The 17,107-nt window shown below is 31.0% G+C and overlaps 1 protein-coding gene across 9 annotated transcripts; it reads left to right on the plus strand.

The window, feature by feature from the left end:
- Positions 1 to 1,743: 1,743 nt before the first annotated feature.
- Positions 1,744 to 16,201, plus strand: LOC107886124 (hypersensitive-induced reaction 1 protein). 9 transcript variants are annotated; one of them, XM_016809962.2, is made up of 8 exons: positions 1,744 to 1,852; positions 3,130 to 3,330; positions 3,654 to 3,774; positions 3,957 to 4,048; positions 4,125 to 4,221; positions 4,622 to 6,503; positions 7,787 to 7,822; positions 15,997 to 16,201. In XM_016809962.2, exons 2-6 carry the CDS (start codon positions 3,142 to 3,144, stop codon positions 4,975 to 4,977), a joined length of 855 nt encoding a protein of 284 aa, XP_016665451.1. In that variant the 5' UTR covers positions 1,744 to 1,852; positions 3,130 to 3,141; the 3' UTR covers positions 4,978 to 6,503; positions 7,787 to 7,822; positions 15,997 to 16,201. The 9 variants fall into 9 exon arrangements, with proteins under 9 accessions (XP_016665451.1, XP_040952529.1, XP_040952533.1 ...); XM_041096595.1 differs by having other exon boundaries at positions 1,805 to 1,852; positions 3,130 to 3,522; XM_041096599.1 differs by having other exon boundaries at positions 1,805 to 1,852; positions 3,130 to 3,516.
- The last annotated feature ends 906 nt before the right edge of the window (positions 16,202 to 17,107 follow it).

Raw genomic sequence — 17,107 nt, forward strand, 5'->3', positions numbered from 1 at the left:
GTGCATCGAATGCATTGAGGGGGAGAAATGAGTTCTGAGTAAGGTATAGTATCCGACGTGTAAAAGAGAATAGATATTGAGGGGGATTATTTGCTAGTGATTAAGTTGAATGTTCAAAACGATGAGATCATCTAAATAAACTACAAGTTGAAATGTGAAAATGACACAGGTAAATGATGTTTTCCTCACTAAGTTCTTATGAACTTATCTGGGTGTGTTTTGTTACGGGTTAGTTGACCTGAATCTGCGCCAGAAGGGGATGATGCCAAGACTACGTCAAAGAAGTGGCGTATTAGGCTATTATGCAAACAAAGTAAGTTTGGCGGTGTGATCAAAGACTAAAATACTCCTTAGAAATTCACTTGGGGTATTTGTAATAAACTCGGGTTTCAATTTGGATGCCATTGTAGTTTAATTATCTCATGTTGCATCTGCATTTACTCATTGTATTTATTTATGTATTTTAGTTTGTAATTTTGTAAGTTAAGTAAGTTGTCATTATATATAAATCGAATAAGTAAACCAACCTTATGTCTGTATTTGTTTGGCAATACCCAAGATCCGAATTTAGATAATTGGATTGGATTAAGGGTGTTACAATATATATAAGCACAAGTAGGGGTGTTCAAACGATTAACTGAACCAAACTAGTATTAATTGAATTAAACGAACTTTTTAATCCTTTAACTGTTAATCAAATCGAATTTTTTTCAAAAAAATTAACAGAACTGTAATATTTTGGTTAAATTTATATATTTTTAGTTTTTTGGTTAAAACAAGTATAAAACATATCAAAAAAATAAATAAATTGATAATGTTCATTTGATCGAATTAACTAGATTAAAACTATATATAATTTGAATTATTAGTTATTAAGTTCAGTTAACTACCCAATTTCGAACTGAATTAACCGATAACTGAACTTCCAAAGATACATTAATCGATTTCTAAACGAATTAGGTCAGTTAACCGACTGATTAACCAAATTCGACTGGTTTTGTCGGTTAATTCAGTTTTAATCGAAATTTGAACACACCTAAGCACAAGTTTGGAAAAACTTTTGAGCTAACGAGAATGCTTTTATTTTTCATCTTATTACTAAGTTCACATTTAAAAATAATTATAATATTTAATTTAGAATCATTAGTTAAAAGGTTGAAATAAAATAGAAGTTATGTTAATTTCACATTTAAAAATAATTATAATTTAATTAATAATTATACATTTACAAATAATCAAAATTTAAATTACAATTATTCCTTAAAAATTGTGCTAGTCTTAAAATAAAGTTATTATTCGAATAGAATTTCAAGTATAAAATATAAAAAAATTATGATAATTATAATTTATAATTATTAATTTAAAAAATACTTACCTAAACAAGTACTAATTTTATTGATGCAAAATAGAATTATTATTCAAATAGAATTTTAAGCATATTAATTATCACTTAATTAATATCAGAATTAAGTTATGTTAATAATTATTATTTTAAATAATGTTAGTTTATATTAATTAGATAAAGGGTGTGTTGAATATATACGTGCAAAATATTTTAATTATTATTTAATTTTTCTTAAAAGATATTATTTAAAATTTTTTATAATATTTAGATTAATAAATTAATATATTTTAATTATATTTAATAATTCAAATAAAATTATTATTTTATGCTAATTAGTGGAAGTAAAATATAGTATTAATATTAAAAAAGTTAATTAAATATTAAATGTAATGGTTGAAGGACAAAATTGAGATAAGTTAAAGTTGCTTGATAATTAAGTTAGGGGAAAATATATTTCTTTGAAAATCCATGAGATTCTTCTTCATCTTCTTTCTTGATACCAAAAAAGTAAGAACTTCAACTTTTCTCATTCGAAAGAAAATTGCAATTAAGTCAGGGGAATTTACCCTTCTTGTTTTTCCCCTTATTCTTAACGATCTCCAATTTACATAGGGTTTTTCCGTTTTCTTTAGAAAATCCTTTCTTCTTCTTCTTCTTCTTCTTCTTCTTCTTCTTTTTGCATTATCGTGCCTCTTATTTATCTGTCAATTAAATCATAATATAAGGTTTTATAATTGATTTTATCAATGAAACTAATGAAAATTGACCAAATTCAAGAAACCCATTTTGTAGTTTTATCTGTTTAACCTGGCAAAGAAGAGATTAGCTGTAACAATCCAATATTTATAAGTTTTTCTTAGTTTAATATTATGGAGAACTTATTGATTCCTTTTTTTTTCATTTTCCATGAATTTGTGTTCATAGATGCAACCCATGACTAGAATTTCAAGGTTTTAAAGTTGTTAAGTGTGTTATATGGTAACATAGATTTTCCATTCAAATAAGGACAACTATTCGTGGTTTGCAAAGTTTGATGGGTTTTTTTTCTTTTTCACATTGGTGAACCCTCTTGGGAAATTTTGCCGGGCATATTAAACATTAAGACTTCTTTGTTATCATATACTAGGAAATAATGTAGGTGGGTCACATTATCTGTTGACTTTTGTGGGTCAATGTTAACATTCTGTATTGCCATACTATTTCAATGAAATTGCAAAAGGAATTAATGTGTTTTGGGGAAGTTGTAGCAATTATTCTGAAATTGTTTTCCAAGCCAACTTGTGATAGTATATTTATATATTACATGTCTAGTTAAGTTTTATCTCTATATTTTATTAGTTTTCTGTGTTTTCTTCTGCTTTTTCATCCTTCTGTTCATCAATTTGTAAGATTTCTTAGTTCTTTAATATGTTCTTCTCTTTTGTCTCTATGATATCCTGAAGATGATTTGAAAGTTAGACTGGTTTTATAAACCTGGGGTGATAATCTGCTAAGCTAGTCTTTTATTGGCACTTGAAGTTAATTGGGTATTTTTGGGAAGGTTGTGAGATTAGTTATTTTACATTTTCTACTGATAATGTATTTCCTGTTTTCTGTTCTTTCATTCTTGAGTTTTACCATTTGATATCAGTTTTCATGTTTCAAGGTTAATATTGGTGTCGTATAGATTGTCTAAATCATCAATTATGGTACATGTTGATGCTGATCTGTGCTAGTTGATCAGAGATAGCGCTGGTATTTGTTTGAGTTCTTTTAAACTGATATATAACCTGTTGGGTTCTCAGAGCTAAGAGAAAATGGGTAATCTTTTCTGTTGCGTACAAGTTGGCCAGTCTACAGTAGCCATCAAGGAGAGATTTGGCAGGTTTGAGGATGTTCTTGAGCCAGGATGCCATTGCCTACCATGTTTTCTTGGAAGTCAGCTTGCCGGCCACCTGTCACTAAGATTGCAGCAGTTGGATGTTCGTTGTGAGACAAAGACTAAGGTCTATCAATTGCTTTTTTATGTTGTAGTTTTCCAGTTTATGACTCTTCTTTCTTGTATAACTCTTTAGACTTTTAGGATGAAGAATTCATCCCAAAAGATCACCATTTTGTTCTTGTATTTTTATTCTTTTCTCCAGCTATAGCATATGCAGCCATGTTTGTCTTTCATCAGCTTGCAAGGGAAGGTAAAGGTATAGGACAGGACTGAGTGCATAATCATGAATTAATAAATTTTCAAGGACTTTCATATCACACGTAGCGTACAATATTTTGCCTCCCTTGTGCAGCGGAAACTGACTGGTCTTTATGGTCATCATATCAGGATAATGTATTTGTCAATGTTGTTGCATCTATTCAATACCGGGCACTGGCAGATAAGGCAAGTGATGCCTTCTACAAACTCACCGACACAAGGAAGCAGATTCAATCCTATGTTTTTGATGGTATGATATGAAGAGTATATATTCATGTTGCACACTAATATATGAACACATGCCGCTCACTTTTATTTATATACATAAATCCAAAGTTATATGGGACATGTTTTAACATTTTTCATGTTCTGATATTCAGTTAGTTGTTCCAAATGAAGGACAGAAACTAACATTTTTTTGAATATTTTTAGTTATTAGGGCAAGCGTTCCAAAGCTAAATCTAGATGATGTTTTTGAACAAAAAACTGAAATTGCTAAAGCTGTTGAAGAAGAACTTGAGAAGGTATTCAACTTGATTACACGTACATTGATATGTAAATATGTTTTTCTATTTCTGTTGACTCTTATTTCTCTTACAGGCTATGTCTGCGTATGGGTATGAAATTGCTCAAACACTTATTGTGGACATAGAACCTGATGTGCATGTGAAGCGCGCAATGAATGAAATCAATGCTGGTAAAATTTCTTCACGCAATGAATGAAATCAATGCTGGTAAAATTTAGTACCTCTTACTTGGTTCTTACTCTTTCAAACTTGATGTTGTTTAGGACAGGCTAACTGTATACCGGATTGCCTAGCTATATTCCCCATATATGCATCAAAAAAATCAAGCCACTACAGAAATATGAGAGTAACATTTGGCATAATGAAATTTTCAGCCCCAAAAAGTAAAAACTGCTGGAACTCATGAATTTGCCTTTTGACAGAGATGGTCAACTTTCTTGCCGTCTGTTATTTGCTTAATCGTTTTAGCTTTAGATTCATTAGAGTATATTACTAAGATGAATATCTATCAATTGGGTTTTAATAATGCCTCCCCTAGAATATAATTTTCTGATTGTGTTGTATTTGTAGCCGCAAGGATGAGGGTGGCAGCTAACGAGAAGGCAGAGGCAGAGAAAATTCAGCAAATCAAACGAGCTGAAGGTGAGGCCGAATCTAAGTACTTGTCAGGGCTGGGTATTGCTCGCCAGCGACAAGCTATTGTTGATGGGTTACGAGATAGTGTGCTTGGATTCTCTGTTAACGTACCTGGGACTACTGCAAAGGATGTCATGGACATGGTCCTGGTCACCCAGTACTTTGACACCATGAAAGAAATCGGTGCTGCTTCTAAATCTTCGGCTGTGTTCATCCCTCATGGTCCTGGAGCTGTTCGTGATGTCGCCACTCAGATTCGCGAGGGACTCCTCCAGGCTGCACATCAGTAACTAATACACTTATACTGGGTTTTGCTTAAGGCCAGCATGCTTTTTTTTTTTTCTTTTTTCCGGACACTAATTAGTTTTGGTATTTGTCTGTTTAGTTCTTGGTGCCATTTTGTTTAGCTGTGGTTGCTTTTTTTTTTTTTGTATATATGTTATGGCCCTGAAAGGGGTTGTGAAGAACATTGGGTGCATAGTTTTCTATAAAGTAGATTTTAAGACACCTTTATGTTGGATTTTTGTGGATTTAAATGTTACCTATACTGCAATTTGAAATTTAATCTTGAATTTAATACGATAATAGACATGAATTTTTTCTAAGACCAACATTAAGCATTTAATTTACATATAAATTTACTATTAATTGAATATGATTAATTAGATTTTCATATCACTCTAATTATCTTATTTAATTGACAACTTAAAAAATTGTGAGTAACTCATTAGTAAACATTATATGCGTGAGGATAGGGATAAAATGGAATTCAGGTTTCATGATCTTCAAAATAGTATGTTGATTATTTTAAGAACTTTTTAAGTAACTATTTAGAAGAATTTGTGATAGTAATTGATTGTAATTCAACAAGTTTATTTTTAGTTTTTTTTTATCTTAACTATTTTTATAATTATATTTTGAAATAAAATAAAACATTTTATTAAATTATTGAACTTAATTAATAAGTCTAAATTTTCTTACAAATATGTATGCAATTAATATATGTTTGCATGTATTTATAATATGAAAAATATTTAATATCAATAAACTTGAAATATATATCAAAACACATTGGTACCGATAATAATTAGTACCAACATAAAAAAATTGATATATCTACCGATATTGCATTGTCTATTATTATAATAAAAAATCCCTAATTATCGGTGACTCCTATGAAGTGCGGCAAAAAGAAAAAAAGCAAGTAAAAAAATGAAATAAAGTTGTGGAAGAAGGCTACTATTCCAATGTTATGCCAACTTTTAAAAAATAATATACATTTTCTAAAGTTAGATCTTGGATAATTATAAATCAAAACACATTATAAATATATTTATTTATAGAGAATATCAGTAAAACTAGAAAGCGAATACCCAAAAGATGAGGAGAAATTGAAGAGAGAGACCAAAAATCAGACCATTAATGGGTAGTGGTTTGCATGAAATTTGGATCTCATTTCTCATTTCACTTGTATTTAAGAAAGAATGGGAATTTGAAACATTTGAGGAATATCAAATAAAAACTAAATTAAAATAGAATAAAAGGAAAGCCCTGCGTGCAATACTCACTTCTTGGTTACGTAGGGTTGAAGAAGACAATTGCCCAAAATGAATGTAGTAAAGATAATTTTGGTGTTGGGGCTGATTCTGATTGCAAATACTGGGATAGTCATGGCTAACATTGCTCATTTCGATGAAGTATGGGCAAAACGAGCTCAGAGAGCAAAGCAAAATGCTGAGAAAGCCTACGATCCCAATCCTCATCATGTAGCCAATCATCTCAACCACAAAACCCACCAAGCTCATAAAGCTCACAAGTAACTTTTTTTTTTCACTTTTATATTGTTTTCCATTCAAAATTTACTTTTTATCTTTTAAAAATAGTTGAATTTGACAATTATTTTTTTTAAATCGATTTGTTGCTTTTTTTTAATGAAAATACTATTAAAATGTTAAATTTTAAGCAAGGGTGAATCCAAAAAATTGTTTAGGGGGTAAAATTGAATTACTAATTTTTTTATATATGAAATATAGATTTTATCATATATTAATTTATGATTTTATCATTTTTGAAGAGATTAAATATAATATTTTTCATTTGGGAGGAGACAAAGCATACATTTCTCTTATATTCATTTATAATTTAGTCATTTATAGGGAGCAAGAATTGCAATTTTTCAGTTTTTTTGGGAGGGACAAAGCCCCTGATTTTAAACATGGCAACTTGGATGGCTATTCACGTGTATTTCATACGTTTTTTATGAACTTTCTATAATATTTTTGAATTTTGGACTTTTTTTAAATTTTATAAATACTTTCATAAATTTTAAATGATTTATTGATATGATATATTAGACAAATAGTGATATGTTAATATTAAACATGTGTGGATTGTCAGTTTGTCACACAATTATCACATCAATATTGTTAAAAAATAATATTTTAATTAGTATTTTTGTAAAAAAATGATCTAATTATTTTAAAGATAAATAGCTAAATTTAATTTTAAAAAAGATCAGATATACATATATATATATATAAACATTAAATACCAAATTTACGAAGAATTTTATGAATAAAGTATTGAGATTTCTTTTTGCAGGGAAGAATTTTATGAATAAAGTATAAAATTTGTTTCAATGTTTTCCCTGATATAAGTTTAGTAGTTGACAGTAAATTAATAAATCCTAAATTAATAGTTATACCAATTAAAATGATAAATTTTAAATAGGAACAAATTTAGTAATTATTTTAGAGATAAATTTGAATTATAAATTTTGAGATGTGAAAAATATTTTTTTATGATTTTATCATTTTTGAAGAAATTAAATGAAATTTTTGTCATTCGAAGGGCAAAGCATAAATTTCTCTTATATTAACTTATAATTTAATCATTTATAGGGAGCTAGAATTGCAATTTTCCAATTTTTGAGAGGTTAAGGCTCTACTTGCCCCTTTTGTATCTATCATGATTTTAAACATGATAACCTGCACGATTATCTACAAGTATTTTATATATTTTTTTGAATTTTTATAAAAAAATTATAATATTTTTTTTTTTTTAGTTTTATGAATAACGTGTTACGATTTGTTTTTGTAGGAGAGATTTGAAAAAGCAGGGAGAAAATAAAAAGAAGTAAGTATAAAAATTATTTCCCTGTAAATTAATAAACCCTAAAATAATGGTTAGACATATGAAAAAAATGTGCAAAAATTGAGGAAAATTTAACAACCATAATAATAAGTAATTACCTTATCACCAATCATATATATTGTTGTAATATATAATATATATTATTGTAATAATCGTAATTAAAAACAATATATATTTTGCTACTTAATTTTCTTTATATATTTTTAGAGTGATTTGAGAAAAATATTAAATCCAAAATTAAAATAATTTTTTAAAATATTTAAAGAATCAAATAAATAATTATCTCTATTTATTAATATGTTTGTTGAGCATATTGCATTTATTTTTACTTTTTTTTAAATTAAAATTTGAATGGTTGGCTTTATGTTTTCTTTTTTAAACATTAATGTTTTATCATATCTGCTTTTTGATACAATACCTAGAATTACCTATAATTAGATCTCCACCCAAAGAGTAGGAGGGTCTGGGCAAAAATATAGGCTCAAAAATAGGTTTGGGCAAAAAAATAAGACTAATTTAAAAAATAGGTCGGGCCTCGAGTAAGGCTTTTTTGCTCTGGCCTGACTCAACCCGAATTAGCAAAAAATCAAAACAAATATGCTATTTTCTTCTTTCTTTATTTTTTTTTGGTTGTTTCTTGTTGTTTTATTACTGTTTTGCTTTTATTTCACTATTATGTTCTACTATTCTGTTGTTATTATTTGGATCTTGTATAACTTGTGATAGCCCGAAATAGGGCCTAATCGGAATAGTGGTTTCGTAACCACAAATCCGAAGTGAAATAGTTTAATTTTATAAATTTTTATTAGTTACTGATTGATTGAAATATTGTGTGAAAATATGGATAGGAAATTTTAATACTTTAGTGCTTAATTGAATTTTTAGGACTAAATCGAGAAAAATGCAAAGTGTGTCTAATTAGTGATTAAATGACTTAATTGAATTATTGCATGAAATTGGAGGTGTTTATGTGGCAATTAGACCATGAATTAGTGTTGTGGACACAAAAGGGTATTTCTAGAAAAATATCTAAGTAATGGGTCAAGGGCATTTTTGTCCAAATTGAATAAAAGACAAAATAAAGATGAAAACAAGTGTTCATCTTCTTAAAATCAGACGTTTGCTGCCAAAAAAAATTCATGTCACCATAGCTAGGGTTCTTGAACTTCCTAAGCTCAATTGTAAGTGATTTCTTGCCCCGTTTTTGATTATTTTCGTATTTTTATGCTTATTGAAGCTTGAATTTCATGTTTCTACTATTTAATTTAAATGAAATTAAAGTTTGAAAATTTACCCATTCATGATATAATTGTAAATTGATTAGTGATGTTAGATAATGAATGTTTGAAGTGTTAATTACAAGTTTTACTAGATGAATTTTGATGAAAATGTTGAAAAAGGGCTAAATTGTGAAAGATGGTAAAGTGTGCATAAAGTTGTGATTTTGTGAAATTGAGGGCTGTTATGAGCATGAAATATGATTTAGTGAAGTTTGAAATTTAAAAATTTAGTGAATTTTATTTTTACGAGCTTAGGGACAAAAGTGGAATTTTTGAAAAGTTTCGGGGAAAAATATAAATTTGCCAAAATGTTGTGTATGAATTGTATTTGAATGAAATGTTGATAAAATGTATTAAATTGTGTTAATATAGATCAAGAAAGAAGAAATAGTGAAAGTCACGCAGGTAGACAGTTTTGTTGTGAACAGTGAATTTAATTTTAAAAGTAATTTTTTTTATGCTCCGAATTGGTAAGTTAAATTGGATAACATCTCGTACTCGATTCCGGCGACGGTCTCGGGTAAGGGGAGTTACATTTAGTGGTATCAGAGCTACGGTTTAGTCGATTCTCGGACTAACGTAGGGAGTGTAATAGACTATCTATACATGCCATAATTGAATAATGATGGTGTGACGACTCCTGACATCTTAAAATGTTTTTTTTATAGTAATGGATTCTAACCGAGATACAGCTGATGATGCTCAAAGTAATGTACCTGTTGAAAGTCGATTTGAGACTCAGGGTCAAGGAGATGAGGCTCGAGAAGCTTTTCTCCAAATGATGAACAATTGGTACATTGAGTTTGTTAGAACTAATCCTAATGCTCAACCTCCTCCGCCCCCTCCTATTCCTCAAGCTGTTCCCATAGCTCCTCAACAAACTGAAGTGTTAAGATTGTCAAAGCCTCCAGTGGACAAAATTCGAAAGTATGGAGCCGAAGAGTTCCGAGCTAATGTAAATGATGATCCTGAAAGAGCAGAGTTCTGGCTTGATAATACCATCAGAGTGTTGGATGAATTATCTTGTACTCCAGAAGAGAGTCTCAAATGTGCTATCTCATTGTTGAGGGATTCAGCTTATAATTGGTGGAAAACTTTAGTGTCAGTGGTGCCTAAAGAGAAAGTTACATGGGATTTCTTTCAAGAAGAATTCCGAAAGAAGTATGTGAGTCAGCGTTTCATTGATCAAAAGAGAAAAGAGTTTCTTGAATTGAAACAAGGGCGCATGACGGTAGCCGAATATGAACGAGAATTTGTCAAATTAAGCAAGTATGCCCAAGAGTGTGTATCTAATGAAGCTACATTGTGCAAAAGGTTTGAAGATGGATTAAACGAGGATATCCGATTGCTAGTGGGAATTCTTGAAATTAAAGAGCTAGTGGTACTAGTTGAAAGAGCTATCAAGGCTGAAGAATTGAGCAAAGAGAAAAGAAAGGTGGAAAGTGAAGTTAGAGATGCAAGAAAAAGATCAATGGGCAAGCCATTTCAGTCTCAAGCGAAGAAGTTTAAAGAAATGAATAGTCGATCGAATGTTTCTAGTGTAAATTTTCAAAGAGATCGAGGAAGACAATATTCAAGTTCTAAAGCTCAGGCGACTTCTATGGCAAGTGTAGGTAGTGTTAAACCTACTAGACCGGAATGTCAACATTGTGGAAAACGACATTTAGGGGAATTTTATTTAATCAGCCGAGCATGTTTTAAATGTGGATCTCAAGATCATTTTGTGAAAGATTGTCCAGAAAGAGAAGAGATAGAAAAGTTTCAAAATGTGAGATCGAGCAGTGTGACTACTAGAGGAAGACCATCGAGAAATGTGGGGACTGGAACTAGTGGTAAAGGTGTAACAAAAGACACGACTGTAAGATCTGAAGTGGGAGCCCCAGCAAGAGCTTATGCCATCCGAGCTAGAGAGGAAACATCTTCCCCCGATGTGATCACTGGTATATTTTCTCTTTACGACACTAATGTTCTTGCATTGATTGATCCTGGTTCTACTCACTCGTATGTATGTAGGAATTTAGTGTCTGATAAAAATTTGTGTGTTGAATTTACTGAGTATGTGATTAAAGTGTCGAATCCTTTAGGCAAGCATGTGATAGTTGATAAAATATGCAAAAATTGTCCTTTGATGATACAAGGTCAGTGTTTCCCTGCCAACTTGATGTTGTTGCCATTTGATGAATTTGATGTTATTTTGGGAATGGATTGGTTGACATTACATAAGGCCAAGATAGATTGCAGTCAGAAAATTCTTGAGTTGAAGTGTGGTAGTGGTACAGTTCTTCGGGTTGAAACAGATAAGTCAAATGTGATGCCAATTGTGATTTCTGCCATGTCTGCTCAGAAATGTTTGAAAAATGGTTGTGAAGCATATCTTGCTTATGTGTTGAATACAAAAGTGTCTGAAACAAAGATCGAATCAGTGCCAGTGGTATGTGAATATTTAGATGTGTTCCCAGAAGAGTTGCCAGGTTTGCCTCCGATTAGAGAAGTAGAGTTTGGTATTGAAGTAATGCCAGGTACTGCTCCAATATCGATTGCTCCTTACAGAATGGCACCAACTGAATTAAAAGAATTAAAAGTGCAATTGCAAGAGTTGACGGATAAAGGATTCGTCAAACCAAGTTATTCTCCGTGGGGTGCTCCCGTGCTATTTGTGAAGAAAAAGGATGGGACATTGAGATTGTGTATTGATTATCGTCAACTTAATAAAGTGACAGTAAAGAATAAATATCCATTGCCCCGAATAGATGACTTGTTTGATCAGTTAAAGGATGCCACAGTGTTTTCCAAAATTGATTTGAGATCCGGATATTACCAATTGAGGGTTAAAGAGTCAGATGTGCCAAAGACTGCTTTCAGAACCCGGTATGGTCACTATGAGTTTCTTGTAATGCCTTTTGGTCTGACTAATGCTCCAGCTATTTTATGGATTTGATGAATCGAATTTTCCGGCCCTATTTGGATAAATTTGTTGTGGTGTTTATAGATGATATTCTTATTTATTCCCGAAGTGAAGTCGAGCATGCTGAACATTTAAGAATTGTGCTACAAACGCTGCGAGAAAAGAAATTGTTTGCTAAATTTAGCAAAAGTGAATTTTGGCTTAGTGAAGTTGGATTTTGGGACATGTTGTCTCGGGAGATGGCATTCGAGTGGATCCGAATAAGATATCGGCAATAGTTGAATGGAAGCCTCCAAGAAATGTATCTGAAGTTAGGAGTTTTCTGGGCTTAGCCGGATATTATCGTCGATTTGTAGAAGGTTTTTCGATGATAGCTTCACCGATGACAAAATTGTTGCAAAAAGATGTTAAGTTCGAATGGACCGAGGAGTGTCAACAAAGTTTTGAGAAATTAAAGAAGTGTTTAACTGAGGCACCAGTGTTAGTGCAACCTGAGTCAGGAAAGGAATTTGTTGTTTATAGTGACGCGTCATTAAATGGGCTTGGATGTGTATTGATGCAAGAAGGAAAAGTGATAGCGTATGCTTCTCGACAATTGAAACCGCATGAACGAAATTATCCTACCCATGATTTAGAGTTGGCTGCTATTGTCTTTGCTTTGAAGATTTGGCGTCATTATTTATATGGTGAGAAATGTCGTGTTTTTACAGATCATAAAAGTTTGAAATATGTTATGACACAAAAAGATCTGAATTTGCGGCAAAGAAGATGGTTGGAATTGTTGAAAGATTATGAACTTGTAATAGATTATCATCCGGGAAAAGCCAATATAGTTGCTGATGCTTTGAGCAGAAAGTCTCTCTTTGCTTTGAGAGCTTTGAATACGAGATTAACATTGACTGAAGATGGATCATTGTTTGCAGAGTTAAAAGCTAGACCATTGTTTCTTCAAGAAATTTGTGAGGCTCAGAAAGTGGATAATGAATTGCAAAGAAAAAAGACTCAGTGTGCAGTGGACGATAATTCTGATTTTCGGATTGATTCAGATGGATGTTTAATGTTTCATGACAGAATATGTGTTCCGAAAAATGTTGATTTAATTCAGAAAATTTTGCAGGAAGCACATGATAGTCGGTTGGCAGTTCACCCCGGTAGTGTAAAAATGTACAATGATTTAAAGAAATTATATTGGTGGCCGGGTATGAAACGGGATATCTCTGAGTATGTGACAAAGTGTTTTGTGTGCCAACAAGTAAAAGCTGAACACCAAGTACCTTCAGGGTTACTTCAACCTATTATGGTGCCCGAGTGGAAGTGGGATAGAATTACTATGGATTTTGTTTCCGGATTGCCATTGTCACCGAAAAAGAAAGACTCAATTTGGGTAATAGTTGATCGATTGACTAAGTCAGCTCATTTCATTCCTGTGCGAATGAGTTTTTCACTTGACAAGTTAGCTGAATTGTATATTGCTGAGATAGTTCGATTACATGGTGTGCCTGCGTCTATTATATCTGATAGAGATCCACGGTTTACTTCAAGGTTTTGGAAGAAATTACAAGAGGCATTGGGTACTAAATTGAATTTTAGTACAGCATTTCACCCCCAAACCGATGGACAGTCTGAAAGAGTAATTCAAGTGCTCGAAGATATGTTGAGATGTTGTGTATTGGAATTTGAAGGTAATTGGGAAAGATATCTACCTTTGGTGGAGTTTGCATATAATAATAGTTATCAATCCAGCATAAAAATGGCACCTTATGAAGCGTTGTATGGACGAAAGTGTCGGACTCCATTATATTGGACTGAACTTAATGAAAATCAGTTACATGGAGTCGATTTGGTAAAAGAAACTGAAGAAAAAGTGAAGATAATCCGTGATTGTTTGAAAGCTGCATCGGATCGACAGAAGTCGTATGCGGATTTGAAAAGAAAAGAGATTGAGTTTCAAGTGGGTGATAAAGTATTTCTGAAAGTGTCTCCATGGAAGAAAATTCTGAGATTTGGCCGTAAAGGTAAATTAAGTCCAAGATTTATTGGTCCGTATGAAGTGATAGAAAGAATTGGTCCAGTGGCTTATCGATTGTCTTTACCACCGGAATTGGAAAGAATTCATAATGTGTTTCATGTTTCTATGTTGAGGCGATATCGATCGGACCCATCACATGTGATTTCACTGACTGAAGTGGAAATTCGATCGGATATGACATACGAAGAAGAACCAATTCGAATCTTGGCACGAGAAGTGAAACAGTTGAGAAACAAAGAAATTGCTTTAGTGAAAGTGTTATGGCAACGACATGGGGTGGAAGAGGCAACATGGGAAACTGAGGAGGCTATGAGGAAACAGTATCCCAACTTATTCACTGGTAAGATTTTCGGGGACGAAAATCCCTAAGGGGGGAGAATTGTGATAGCCCGAAATAGGGCCTAATCGGAATAGTGGTTTAGTAACCACAAATCCGAAGTGAAATAGTTTAATTTTATAAATTTTTATTAGTTACTGATTGATTGAAATATTGTGTGAAAATATGGATAGGAAATTTTAATACTTTAGTGCTTAATTGAATTTTTAGGACTAAATCGAGAAAAATGCAAAGTGTGTCTAATTAGTGATTAAATGACTTAATTGAATTATTGCATGAAATTGGAGGTGTTTATGTGGCAATTAGACCATGAATTAGTGTTGTGGACACAAAAGGGTATTTCTAGAAAAATATCTAAGTAATGGGTCAAGGGCATTTTTGTCCAAATTGAATAAAAGACAAAATAAAGATGAAAACAAGTGTTCATCTTCTTAAAATCAGACGTTTGCTGCCAAAAAAAATTCATGTCACCATAGCTAGGGTTCTTGAACTTCCTAAGCTCAATTGTAAGTGATTTCTTGCCCCGTTTTTGATTATTTTCGTATTTTTATGCTTATTGAAGCTTGAATTTCATGTTTCTACTATTTAATTTAAATGAAATTAAAGTTTGAAAATTTACCCATTCATGATATAATTGTAAATTGATTAGTGATGTTAGATAATGAATGTTTGAAGTGTTAATTACAAGTTTTACTAGATGAATTTTGATGAAAATGTTGAAAAAGGGCTAAATTGTGAAAGATGGTAAAGTGTGCATAAAGTTGTGATTTTGTGAAATTGAGGGCTGTTATGAGCATGAAATATGATTTAGTGAAGTTTGAAATTTAAAAATTTAGTGAATTTTATTTTTACGAGCTTAGGGACAAAAGTGGAATTTTTGAAAAGTTTCGGGGAAAAATATAAATTTGCCAAAATGTTGTGTATGAATTGTATTTGAATGAAATGTTGATAAAATGTATTAAATTGTGTTAATATAGATCAAGAAAGAAGAAATAGTGAAAGTCACGCAGGTAGACAGTTTTGTTGTGAACAGTGAATTTAATTTTAAAAGTAATTTTTTTTATGCTCCGAATTGGTAAGTTAAATTGGATAACATCTCGTACTCGATTCCGGCGACGGTCTCGGGTAAGGGGTGTTACATAACTCTTGTTTTATTGTTAATTTTATTTGTTAAGTTACACCTATTTTATTATTATTTAAGTATAAATATTTTTTTATTTATTTTAATGTTTTACATATTTTTATGTATTATATTTTAAATTTATTTATATTAAAAAACAATATGAAAAAACTAATTCGGGTGGGTCCAGATTTTAGCATTTTTATCCGAGCTGGGTTTGGACAAAATTTTAAGCTCATTTTTCGGGTCAGGCAGGCCCTGGCCTAGCAAACAAGCCTAAAATTTTGATAAGTTTACTCATAACTCCTCCCAACCCTTAAATAAGAGAATAATGCATTTCAAATCCTTCTTGCACTGACAACAATACCAATACTAATAGAGTTAAAAGTCAATTGACAATTTTATGTTTTATTTTTTTAAATGGTTATATATTAATAGAGTTTAATTAATGGTGGATATTGTTTAAAAGAATTGGTTTGTTTCAGGGAATCCAAGCCTCGGAAGATGCCTAGGAATGTATGATACTAAATCAAAGCTCCAAGCTAAAAATAGCTTTTAAGAATGTAAATTGGAATAAGGCAGGTCAAATTGCTATAGATGACTACCCATAATTACATATTATTGCACCTTATTGTAAGTTATAATTTTTTTTTTCATTAATCAAAGTTTTGATCTTCTCAGTTTCTTCCATTTATACTTACTACTCATTTAGGATATTTTATTTTCATTTTTTAAATTATGAAACTTATATTTATATAATAGTTTAGGAGTCCCTAATTTTATTAAATCAATTTGTGAGTTCACAATCATTTTAAATACATAATTTAAAGTAAAATATTTTTTCTTTTTTTGTGAATTACAATAATTTGGAAAAACTTAAATCAACACGACTAGCGGAACTCGAACCCAAGTTACACCTAGGACGATGAACACCTTTGACCATCAGACCATTATATGCGATTCATAAAAGGTTTTTCTTTTCAAATTTGTTAAATTTAGATAAAATCCTAAAAATGCATAGTTCTGAACTAACATATACATATTTCTCATCCCTCTTATTTTCTTTCTTCTCGCTTTTTTTCCCAACCAAACATACTTAAAGCTTATTTTCCTTTCACTCCCTCCCAAGTACAACCTAAGTGACCGTTGATAGGATAATAATCCTGAAAATATATAATAAAATAATTTGAAAGCAAATGGAATTTGGATTTAAATCAACTTGGAATTAGATGCATGAGGAAAATCATTTTTATACTTGATTCATATTAAAAATAAAATTAATTTATTTAAATATTTTTTGCTTTAAACATTTATCATATTTTTGAAATGTACAGGGATTGAAATATAATTAGACCCTTTTTCTCAGCTTCTTCCCTACATTCTTGAAATTGGAAGCAAGTAAGGGATTAAATTTCTGAAATTAAACGTTGAAAGGTGATTTAAAAAAATTTCTAGATTTGCTCCAGCCATGTTTAAAAATTTAATGTTTTAGTAAGTATTTCGGTTAAAAAAAAATTAAATAGACTTTTTTTGAGATGTTGACAGTCAAATTTGATTTTTTTTAATAAGTCGAAGGCTAAATTTAACTAAAGAATT

Source organism: Gossypium hirsutum, chromosome A03, assembly GCF_007990345.1.
Source record: "Gossypium hirsutum isolate 1008001.06 chromosome A03, Gossypium_hirsutum_v2.1, whole genome shotgun sequence".
Lineage (NCBI taxonomy): Eukaryota > Viridiplantae > Streptophyta > Magnoliopsida > Malvales > Malvaceae > Gossypium > Gossypium hirsutum.

Excerpts from the sequence above, each read along its gene's own strand:
- LOC107886124 (XM_016809962.2), top strand. The coding sequence starts at position 3,142 with ATGGGTAATCTTTTCTGTTGCGTACAAGTTGGCCAGTCTACAGTAGCC. Across the intron at positions 3,331-3,653 it reads GTTGTGAGACAAAGACTAAG|GATAATGTATTTGTCAATGT; the intron begins GTCTATCAATTG and ends TCATCATATCAG. Across the intron at positions 4,222-4,621 it reads AATGAATGAAATCAATGCTG|CCGCAAGGATGAGGGTGGCA; the intron begins GTAAAATTTCTT and ends TTGTATTTGTAG.